At 37.6% G+C, this 10,179-nt stretch overlaps 1 protein-coding gene across 1 annotated transcript; it reads right to left on the reverse strand.

The window, feature by feature from the left end:
* Positions 1-174: 174 nt before the first annotated feature.
* On the reverse strand, positions 175-9,443 carry LOC115734336. The gene is made up of 9 exons (XM_048280738.1): positions 9,377-9,443; positions 8,860-8,914; positions 5,002-5,063; positions 4,490-4,527; positions 4,026-4,156; positions 3,873-3,941; positions 2,190-2,261; positions 1,076-1,148; positions 175-392 (listed from the first exon to the last, which is right to left on the reverse strand). Exons 1-9 carry the CDS (start codon positions 9,441-9,443, stop codon positions 342-344), a joined length of 618 nt encoding a protein of 205 aa, XP_048136695.1. The 3' UTR covers positions 175-341.
* Between the last annotated feature and the right edge of the window lie 736 nt (positions 9,444-10,179).

Below are 10,179 nucleotides of genomic sequence, written 5' to 3' on the forward strand. Positions count from 1 at the left end.
CCTGACATTTATTTCCATGAATGAGTTGACATCAGCCAGGATACCGAGTCTGTCTGAATGCACAGTTTCTCCCACTTCCAGAAGCTTCCAGGTCTTAGAAACAAAGCAGGGTTATTTTAACATCTTTGCCTTGATGAATATTAATGGCTGTCGACAATTCAACTCTTTCTCATTAAGAGTCCTAGCAGCAGCATAAAGTTAGTTTGCTGCAAATTTACGGAAAAAGCTACAGACAAAGAAGCTACAACTTTTACGTTCATGATTGAAGATATCAATCTATGTGCAGCAGATGCCAAGCCATTCAATGCAATAAACAGAACAAGCAAATACCAGGAACAAGCTTACTTGGGCCCTTTGCTTCCAAGTCTGAGAATCCTCTTCTCCATCTGCATCTCCAAAGGACCCAACTGGCGTTAGCTACTTTGTTTCCAAACATGGGCATCATGCTGAAACTAACATAGCCCCAGCAAACCCAATCGAGCGTGCAATATCCAAAGAGCCACGAAGGAAGGTGGAGAAAACAGACCACACCCGGTTATTAATATCACATATGAAAAGGAAGAAAAGGGACTCCTGTAGTGCAGTGCCATAAGAGTAGACTATTTTCTTAGCAGGCAGCATCATCTTTGCAGCTTGTATTCTGACCAAGTACTGGGCCATGTAGCTATCATTTCAAAAATAGTTGCCATCACACCACTGGCCTTTTCATTTTGCCTAGGTGTAAGGTTTCCCTTGAGAGAGAAATTTCAATGAAGACTAGGAATGAATAAGTGTAATGCGATCGGTTCTTAGAGCTTTTGTGGCAAGGCATTATCCTCTAATGCTTCATCAGGTACGCGAAGAAAAAATTCCAGGTTCCAACACATGGTGAATGCATGAGTATCCAGTCCCTTCATGCAACTCCTACACAATTAGCATTTCAGCTCTTCAAGTGCCAATACCATCGTCTCTATGCATGCAAGAAAAATAAAAGAAGATACGGACAAAAAATTACATCCTTGAGAACAATCAGCTAAATGCCTCTTTTAAGGAATTTATCCGGTTCAAATGTTTGGGTCTGGAATTTCAGTAGTACCTGAACAACTGCATCCAACTTATCCTGAGTTTGAGCAAATTCTAATTTCATCCAATCAAGTGCCTGAGAGAACCTGAAATAGCGATTCATTTGATGATAAGTTTCCTGTGAAAAAGTGGGTAATCAGGTGAAAGTATAGAGCAAACTTAATGACATTAACAGCATCTTCTAGAATTGAAATACATATCCATAACGACAAATAGGCTCTGTTTCTGAACAGATTTGTCAAAATAGTGGTGACCACTCTGGAAATCTAAAGCATAGCTTCCTACACTGACTTCTTCATGCAATCCCGAGTTTATTTCTTAAAAAATATCATTTCAAGGTTGAATTTTTTTTTTTAAAAAAACTTCATCCACAAACGACATTCTTTTCAGAAGGACTGGGAAAGCAGCATTTATATTGCTTCAAGGTAAAACTAGGTCCATTGCTGGATGGGCTCCCATTACTACTACATGAATACAGTAGATGAAGTAGCGAGATGCCTAGTGTAAAACCTAAATATATATAATAACATATATGTATATGGAAATGGTTCGATATAATAAGAGCCGCCTGAAGGGTTGAACTATTACTGTGCTTATATCTTTTAGAAAAGAAAGCTCATCTGAAGACAGCCAAAGGCAATGGATACCTATCCCAAGCTCAGCCAGATTGAGTAACAGTATTGCATCATAAAGTCTATCCTAAGACATCCAGGGACCTGGTGCTAGGGAGGAACTGCTCTAAACTCATGGATCTAAGGAGTGATAATTAGATGGCAACTGAAATCAATGGGACTGAGGAATGGACTTTTTTTTTTACCCACGAAGAATTATAGCTCCCACCCATGTGAGAACACATGTGACTACTCAAGAACATATCGAAAAATATTGAATTCACGTGTAAAAGTCAAATGCATACACAAGGCAGCATCAAGTGGAATAAAAACCGTGGGAAGTTTAACACACGAGATCCAGAAGCATTAGTTTTCTGTCTTTCTTCAATCAAACTTAAAAGGAGCAAAATGCATCTTTTAGATGACCTTTGGCAAATCAAGAACCAAGTCGTTAAATACCATAAGATGGTACAAAGGCCTCATGAGCCAAAGAGGCAGACAGAGAAACTTCCTTACTTTCGCCCCTGTTTTTCTTCACAGGCACGGATGAGATTCTCACATGCGAGTTTCATATGCTCAGCACCTATGCTGCAACAACAAAGACAAAAACAGATTTGGATTACAAAGAGGAGAATATTGTCAATATCTGTGAAAAGGGTGAATTGTACTTGGCAGAAAGCACAAGAAGGCAAAATCGTCATAACTGTCTGAGTAATTGAAAACTGTCTGCTATCTAGACTGTATTTTTAGGTAAGGAGAAACTCATTATGAGGCATAAAATACGGAATCTCATGTAATCATGAGGCATAAAATACGGAATCTCATGTAATCATGAGGCAGCAAAGGGGTTGGTTATCCAGACTTAGGGATCAAACGCATCATTATTCCAACTAAACATTAAAAGGTGTATGGTCACTTAATCTAAGGAGAAAAGAACGTAATTCTGATGCCAAATAGAAGCAGTCAAGCAAAAAATATAGAAACTCATGTAATTACTGTGCATATCAAGAAATTTGGATACTTGATCACCCATGTATTTTCCTATTCCAGATATCACCAGCAATCACGCGTTACAAGTTTGGCCAAGAAAGCAATGCAATTACAGGCCTAAGCCTAAACCTAAACCGTGGAGAAATATTGCTTTGGAAACCCTAAGGATAAACCTGGAAATTGAGCATTAAAACTTAGTATCTGAATGCGACCAAGGCATTTTTCATGCACTTCAATCTTTAAAAGGGACTGCTCAATTGGAGAGCTTGAATAGGAAAAAGGCACCCATTGTACGGTAATATCATTCACATCATTTAGTACTTGTACTGCAAAGGTAAATAATCCTTTTAAAAAACATTATCTAGTGTAAATTTCAACTTGAGGATAAAGCATGAAAGTGAACAAATGAATACTCTCAAATTTTGGGTCCCTCAAAATATATAATCACCATGCCTGGGCAGGAAATAAGTGTTTTAAGAAAGGTTAATTGAACACAGATCCTCCACGAGCTGGAAATGATGGCTCCACACTACTTTGACAATATATGGAAAGACGACAATAATGACTACCTATAAAAGGGATTCCTTCTCCAGATACATGCAAAGTCCGATGTGACGTAGCATATCACAAATGATCCAAAAAAGTACATATCCAAGGTAAGGTGCTACATGATTTCTAAATCTCAGTCAACCAGAGTTCATCATGACCTACGTCAATGTGTTAACAAATGACAGCATGAGTGATAAGCAGACAGCATACTCGGATAGAACAGTAATCTATCGCAGAGGAAGACGTTTTCAAAAACTCAAAACTTCAATTTTTTTATAATGGGGATAACGTGTTTAAGGAAATTGAATGTACAGTCTACAAGATTACGAACTCTCTCTGTCTTCCCCCCACGCATGCACGCAGCTTACACTTTAGCATTTGATCCAAAATAGATAAAATTTTCAGCAGAACAAGGGCTTTCTGAGTTACATCTGAAAGTGAACTACCCTCTCAAGTTGTTTATCAAGAAGCCTAGTTCAAGCCACTATAGGTTAGAACCACATCTTGGCTGGCTTTCCTTAAGAGAACTTTATTGGCACATGCCCCGTTACATTCTGAACAAAATGTTAATATGAGCCTCTGGACACTTTTGATGCATTTGCCCCACTATAGTATAAAACTTGAAGTTGTATTCATCCCAGCAGTAATTTTCAATGTTACCACAAGCTTTTCTCCTTGATGGTATTAGCTTGGGCGGCCAACTGGTCAAAATCAGCCTCAGAAGAGTCACTGCAGATATGTAGGCATGCTGATTAAAAATTTTACACTTGATGAAACCAATGAAACACAAACTCCACTAAAATGCAAATACACATCGATCTCGTGAGCTCGGATAATACTGCTTCCACATCTACAAAATATGAAGTGATCAGTTTTATAATGGCATCAGGTTCATCGGCGCTTTTCAAAGTCTGAACAGAAGCAAATTGGTCATTTATAATCCCCTGGAAAAAAAAACATGAACAATATATCAACTAACAGGGTCTCTACCAGCAAAGGCAGCCAATTAAGAAATATCAACATGCACGTCCTGCTAATGAATTGATCAGATGACGTGGCTTAAGAAACACCAAAGTACAAGGATCTAAAGAGAATAAGATGAAGGATTTACACAATAGGATGCACCTATTGATAGCAGCATTATTTACAACTAGCATGATTATCCCAATAGACTCACTGAGTTCTTTAAGAATGCAACTGATAAAACTTTGAGATAAGTAATAGGGAAGCTAATGCCATTTAAAAAGATTTGTATCCGCAAATAAAATATCATTTACCTCACCCAACAATGATTGCACATATTCTTGGAGAAGACCTGTAAGAATAGGTAGAACCATTGTCAAGAGAAAAGAAGCGGAAGGAAAGTTCAAAGTGAGATGCAGGACTCTACCTCTGATGTAATGGCTTTAAGAAAGATTTACAAGCAAAACGAGAACGAGGATGCAATGGAATGAGAATGGCATGTTCAGCATGCTGCCTAGCAATACTTTTCCTCATGTTCAGTATGTTAGCATCCATGCCACTCTAAATAAAATATCTATCTTAAGAGTAAGTACATGTCCTTAAAACAGCACCAAAGGATGCTAACCGTTACAACTCCAGGTAAACAATTATCGGGTTTATCAAAAGGTTTATCCAGAAAAGATGGTGAAAAGGGTACGAAAACAAGAACATTAAATGCTTTCCATCAACAATGTGATTTTCATGCCCTCAACTATGAGTGGAAAACCATTTGCCTTTAAAAAAGTGAACCAGGTTCAAAAGCTCCTGATTAGAAGAGTATCAGAACCTCTTTGTTGCCTAATAATTTGAGGATTTACAAGAAAAGGGCCATACTTCAACTGCACTTGGCTTCAGCAGAAGAAAGTTAATTATGTTGATCTTTCCATGTGATTGACTATGAAGCACTGCACCACTTAGTAAGAGATACTTCTGATCACGATGAAGCTTTTTCCTTCACACATAATCATCAAGGGGAAGCTCTAATTAAGTCTGGCATTGGAAAGAACTACTTCCAAAGGGGGCCCACTTCCTTAATGGATGCCAGGTGGCAAATGTGCAATTGTACGACTCTTCACGTGGGTCCTAGTCTTCACCATTGATAATGTAACTGTCATGAAGAGTTGCCAACGTATTTGTTAGGGAAGTAAATTGGAGCTATATAATGGTAAGCACTAGGATAGACCAAGTAGTGGTAGAAATGTCGGAGTTGAGTTGTATCAAAGCAACCTAATCTTTCCATAGAATCTTAAGCTATATTGCACTTCAACAAACCGAGAGCTCAACGGGGAAGGATGCAAACATCAAAAAGACTCGTCTCAGCATCATTGCTGTCGTATCTGAAGATTGTGGAAATAAGCCAAAGGTAATAATTAAAGGGTACTGTTTGGTAATCATGCATTGGCACCAAAATGATCACTCTACTAAAGAAGAGGAGGTTCTTGCCTACACTCCAGAATAGAATTTGACTCACGTACTTTTCAGTGTTCTTAAAATTCAGAAAATCGAGATGGAAATCAAATATTTCAGGGAGTTCCAAATTAAAAGAAAACTGCTTCTCCATGGGTCAAAAGTGATCCGCTGAGGAGATATAAACTTTTCCTCACAGAAAAATAAGGACTTTTCTTTTCAAGTTCAGCAATATTAACATCTCGAAGTTTTGTGCTTAGTTTATCATGTGACAGAAAGCAAGGTCATAACACATGCACGATATTAATACACACCCCCAAAAGCATTTGAGCTAACCAGCTATTCCAAGGATTAAAGATGGAAGAAAATACTCCACATACATCATATTTAGACATCACACTGTTGATGTAATTTAGTAAAGGATTTACTATATTTTTCCATACCAGTGAGATGCATGCTAATTTTTCTTCCTTTACATAATTTTATATGACAATGAATAAATCATGCACTCTCTTACAGTACGCAGGACTTCATAGGGCATCTCTAATATATGTCCTCAGGTTAATGCAAGAAGCATATCCGGCATCTACGTTGAGAATCATAGACAAAAAGCATTAAGTCATATCATAAAATAAATCACGCTATGCCTCATGGTGCTGAACAAGTATATTATGGAACCATATGATGTTGAGTTCTTTGGTTCCAAATGACAGCTTAATGTAGAGAAATAAGGAACTTCACAACTCTAGAAGACAGATTTGTGATGAATTTGACCATGCAAAATGGTTCCTCATAACCATAAGAACAATATACTCCTCCACACATCTTATTCACCGTTGTTCTGTTTTTCATAAATATAACGTGTCAAGTTCAGATTAAAGAAATAGTTGCTAATATACTTTAAAATCTATTCCTGATGACATTTTACCACTAATGAATGATAACAAGTGGGTTTTCTGTCAAAATCTAACTTCTTCCAGACACGGGGTTGTAACGGATCTTCCTTTCAGGAATATAAATGAATTATCAGATACTCGAGCTGATGGTGGTCGATTGATTTAGAGAACCAAGAATTCAACAACACAGCATTAACTACGTGATACGGCATGGCAGATGCGAAGTACCACAATAAATAACAGAAAAGACTGGATACTTTGAGAAACAGAGGAATGTACACACTTTTGGGCACATTGATGACAAATTTTCTTTGGTCACACTGTATAAATTATGGGGATTAAACCTTTCCATGCCAGCAGACATCTATATTAATGTAACATCTTGAATGAAACTACTCAGAAGTCGCCAATTGCTGGCAAATCGAGAATAGTCAGACCAAATATATGAAAATGCAATGCAAAAGTTCAGAAACATCTGTTGCATTCTGCAATATGTTCGATCAGATAAGAGCCATCTAAGGATGTCAGGACCTTTAGAAAAGCATTGAACTTCATTTCAAAATCTGCCTTCGAGCTCAATAATCTTCCTCTCAATCTGCACTTCAAACAGCGCAAAAAAGGGAGAATGAATATAACAACATCACTGTATAAGCTTTCAGCCCAAATTTAATGCCGGTTTACGGCATTAGAACATGGAGCAATCAGATGGTAGGGTTAAACATAGAGAACTATAAAACATGGAATAAGAGAATCCTAAGAAAGTAGCATAAATATAAATCTGCTCCACGGTGTACATACAAACAATAAATAAATAAATCTGCTCAACAGTGAGCATCACTAAAATGTGCCACTCTAATTATGGTTTGTACAATAACAGCAAAAATGTTATCAACCTGATTTGATGAATTCAATTAACTTCAGGCTATTGCTTCTACAAGTATTTTGGAAAGAAACACTTAAAACCAAATTGTGTTGTTCCTACGCATCTTCTCATGCATGGGACCCTTTGCAATTGAGGAAGAAAAAGGTGCCAAAGGCGTTTGTTCCCAGTTTTACAAGCATTTAGCTAACCAATAAGTGGAGAAAAGAATTCTACAAAACACCATACATCACCTACACAAATGTCTGAAATTTTCTTTGCAACTTTGAGAATGTGCTTTTGGTCCAATATAGAGCCTGTGAGCAACTGAGATGGTGTATTTAACAAAATGTCATCAACTACATTAAACTTCAAATATATAAAGATAAGAATAGATGGCCATAGTCCAATGCCCTATTAACTGAAAATAGCAAACACTGAAGTGACAAGAGTTATTCTTCTTACATGCTGTAGTTAATTCTATTATTCTTCTCCCTTGAGTTAGCAGTATGGTACTTTTCATCCACTCATAACCTAGGGTTTGCAGTCGTTGATGTCAGTCTTCCTTATTGAGTTGGCTTAAGCCATCTAGAACTCTAAAAATAATCAAGTAGTCCATCTTAATGGATTTCAAAGACATTTATGGTCTGCTTTGAGCACATCGGTAGCAATGCTTAGGAGCAAGATAATTCGTTTATGTGGTTGGCCATAAAACCGTGGTCTGTTGGGTCAACATCAAGTGTTTCTCCGTTTCTTTCTCAATGCTTGGATGAGTTAGATTTCCTTCACAGGTTTCCCACCTATATGGCCCCTATCACTCTATATATATGTTAGTACCACTCAAATTAGGAAGCTTTTCACATGATCTCCTTAACCAAATTGCACAAGGGGAATGGTACTACATATTTGTGCAAAGCCTCGATATGACTTCTCCTGATCTTCCTTCTTTGACAAATTTCATTGTGTTTCCTCACTTTCATAACTTAGAAGTGCAATCAACCACCCTTCTGCTCGATCAGTCAGTCAAAGTTAACCGCATAACCGTGAAACGCAAAGGTGCCACGTGCGATCAAAATTTTGCAACATGATTTCTGACGAATGAATTCTATGACTCCTTTAGCTGATATCTACATCTTCACCACCAAACTTATGCCTAACTTCATGAGTGACTAAGACCGCTCTATAAAATATTTGTGACAAGTCCAGTTTAACAGTGAATTGAAGTAATTGCATTACTCTGGCACCTGATGACACCATTAAAAACCCACAGAAAGATTTGACTTAATCTTTTCTACCCAGTTTAAGAAGGCATGCAAACAAATGCAACAGGGTAAACATTCATGTTTGCAAACTGATTGCTTGATGGGTGGCAACCTATCCAGTCAGGAGAAAAAGGAGTTAAAGCTCAAATATGAATGTGGAGAAGTGATGGTAAGTGAAAAACGAATCCAATTCTGGTTTAGAACTCTTCAGGACTATTTGCCTCAGAAGCACGAAGAAGTTCCACACAGGTAAGCTTGACATGCACCGCACCAATACTGCAATAACATTAAAGGGAACTGATCTGATTATGAGGGGAAGACGAGATTTTATCGCTTAGATTTGAAAAAGGGCGGAAATAAGCGACAGAATAGAAAGCTTTAATAGACAAAACTTCTCTTACTAATCCCAAAGATGGAGGTAATTTATACTACAAGACTCCTTTCACCATGTACTTTCTAAGATAGACAAGAGTATCGAAAATTGAATGGAGTTCTTAGAAATCCTGCTCTAAGAACTGGGAGGAAAATCTTTGATAAATTTGTGAATATGTACTAAATATATCAATAGAAGGGCTAACGTCAATTAAATTTATTACTTTCTAAGCACTTTTAATGCCCAACTTTAATGCTGCTTCTCAAAGATTCGAATGATAAGACAACGCTGAGTCATACTTAAACTGAATGTGATGCAATCTTCCACTACCCATCTACCTCATTGTATCTAAGTAAATCGACTACCAGTACCAATTATTTTCCATAACTCAGCACAACTTCTATCCAAAGCATCGCTGTTCTCAGCTGCCATTTCTTGGCATGATATAACAGCAAAATCTCAACCAGCTCAATCTTACCTTATCTGTCAATGCATGTTTCATGACCTCCATGAAATCAAACATAGAGCGGTCCAGCCAAGGTTTTTTCTTGAAAACACTTGTTCCAACTAGCAAAACTTTACTTACTTGCAACTTATCATGTACTTAAAATGTGCAAATTTCACTGCAAATAGTACATTGGTATTTAATTTCATCAAAAAATTGACAGCAAGGAAAACCAGAAGTAACTCAATTTGCATGAACAGCGAGATTACCTGTCTGTACTTTCATAGAGATCACGAGCAGCAATACTGACTGCATAGAAGTTGACGTTGACTTGAGAACTGTAGGTGCAGACATGAATCCCATTATGATCCATAAAATAACCGATGGCACCAAGAGCAACTAAAATACAAGGTTGAAAGAGAGTGCAGATTTACATGTGATTGGTCAAGTCGATAAATAAATTCCGGCCAAAGTAACAGTAGCTGATGACGGAATGCACAATAAAATCTGGTCCTATTGATTCCTTAAAAGCTTGCAATTGACAGAACCGGCCATCAACGATGCCCTGCACAGAATGAAGGCTCGTTTGCTATTTTCCCAGGATAACAAAAGGAACTATTTTCCCAAGATAATGAAAGGAACAACAGCAACAAGACACACAAACTATAATGACCCACCCTGGTCCATGTGGACCAAACTCCCAAAAGAAGCACTCGAAGCCGT

This window comes from Rhodamnia argentea, chromosome 6 (assembly GCF_020921035.1).
Source record: "Rhodamnia argentea isolate NSW1041297 chromosome 6, ASM2092103v1, whole genome shotgun sequence".
Taxonomy (NCBI): Eukaryota; Viridiplantae; Streptophyta; class Magnoliopsida; order Myrtales; family Myrtaceae; genus Rhodamnia; species Rhodamnia argentea.

What these genes read in the sequence shown, in the direction of transcription:
- LOC115734336 (XM_048280738.1), bottom strand. Translation starts at nt 9,443, where the DNA reads ATGGCAGCTGAGAACAGCGATGCTTTGGATAGAAGTTGTGCTGAGTTA. An exon ending in ATGGAAAATAATTGGTACTG is followed by an intron (nt 8,915 to 9,376) that starts GTAGTCGATTTA and finishes ATGTTATTGCAG; the next exon opens with TATTGGTGCGGTGCATGTCA. An exon ending in ATCAAGGAGAAAAGCTTGTG is followed by an intron (nt 2,262 to 3,872) that starts GTAACATTGAAA and finishes TTGTTGTTGCAG; the next exon opens with CATAGGTGCTGAGCATATGA.